General features: G+C 56.2%; 1 protein-coding gene across 1 annotated transcript in view; it reads right to left on the bottom strand.

Annotated features, from left to right (window-relative positions):
* ABLIM2 (actin binding LIM protein family, member 2) overlaps window positions 1-1,351 on the bottom strand; it is a 185,481-nt gene that overhangs the window by 141,219 nt on the left and 42,911 nt on the right. The window contains exon 4 of the mRNA XM_012002191.1: window positions 3-91. Within this exon, the coding sequence (XP_011857581.1) occupies window positions 3-91 (89 nt within the window). The remainder of the gene's footprint in view (window positions 1-2; window positions 92-1,351) is intronic.

Genomic DNA, 1,351 nt, shown 5'->3' on the forward strand with positions numbered 1-1,351 from the left:
GCTGCTGCCCACCGACACGGGCAGGGAGCATTTCTGGCACATGCATTCCTTCCCGTTGAAGGTCACTCGGTCCCCGGGAGGGAAGGGCAGCCTGAAACAAGAGAGCTCGTTACCAGCCAGGCCCGCCTTCCGGCTCCTCTCTGGGGGAGCCCTGCCCCAGAGCAGGAGACCAGGGCCAATGTCTCCCCAGGGCTTCGCAAAGGGACCATTCACAGGCTGAGGATGCAATGCAGGGCTTCTCCACCCAGGCACTGCCGCGTCCCCGCAATAGGACCTCAGGTAGTCATTGACATCTGAGCCTCAGTTTCCTCATCCGTACCAACAGGCAGAATCATAGCGCCTAAGGTGGTGGTGAGGACCAGCTGAGGGCCAGCCCAGTGTTTGGCACACAGCAACATGCCATGCCACCGGCGCCTCCAGCCCACCCTGCCTTCCCGGCGACATGGGATGCTTTCTTCATATCGGCTCAGCAGCAAGGGCAGCAGCTATACCCACTGGGCATCTCCTGTGTGCCCAGGGCCTGCTACTGTGATAGACGCCCTGTAGGCATGCCTCATGAATAACCCCACGCCATTCAACCTAGTTAGCATTTGCTTCATGTCTTCTCTATGTGCGAGAAACTGGAGTTCGGAGAGGCTGTGTAACTTTTCCAAGGACACATCGATACGAGTCAGAACCAGAATCAAACCAAGACCTGTCTGGCTTCAAAGTTCCACGATTTATCTACCTGGGCCGCGAAGAGGGCAGTGTCTTTAAAAGCACACCTCGTAGACAGGAAGATGCTGGACAATTGGATCCTGTCTTTATTTAAAATTCTGCCATTCTGCTCTAAATGGAGTTTTTGCATTTATTTCAAATTTTAAAAATTTTGCATTAAAATATCATTTACTTGACTACTGAGTTTTCTGGCACCCCGTTAAAGTCTGCCTCCGCAGCAAGTGCCGGGAGCAAGGCTGGGTGAGGGACCGCGGAGAGCCGGCCCATCCTCCTGCAGCCCGGGGATGTGTTTGGAGACTGAGGGATGGCTCACGTAGCTGCATCTAGCAAGCTCAGGCCGGGCCACCTGCAGACGGGGCCAGAAGCACAGCCTGAGAATGCTGCCATGTCTGCCCTCGACACCTGCTGCCACCAAGCTCCCAGTAGCTGCCGGGCCACTTTCCTTCCCCAGCTGAGCCTGGCCAGAGAACCAGGTGCTTTTCAGGCAGAAGCCTGTGGAAGTGTCAGACCATGGGTGCCCCTTAAGTCTCCTGCGTGGCCAGGCGTGGTGGCTCACATTTGTAATCCCAGCACTTTGGGAGGCTGAGGCGGGAGGATCACTTGAGGTCAGGAGTTTGAGACCAGCCTGGCCAGT

The sequence above is a fragment of the Mandrillus leucophaeus genome, unplaced genomic scaffold (assembly GCF_000951045.1).
Source record: "Mandrillus leucophaeus isolate KB7577 unplaced genomic scaffold, Mleu.le_1.0 Scaffold68, whole genome shotgun sequence".
In the NCBI taxonomy this organism is placed as follows: Eukaryota; Metazoa; Chordata; class Mammalia; order Primates; family Cercopithecidae; genus Mandrillus; species Mandrillus leucophaeus.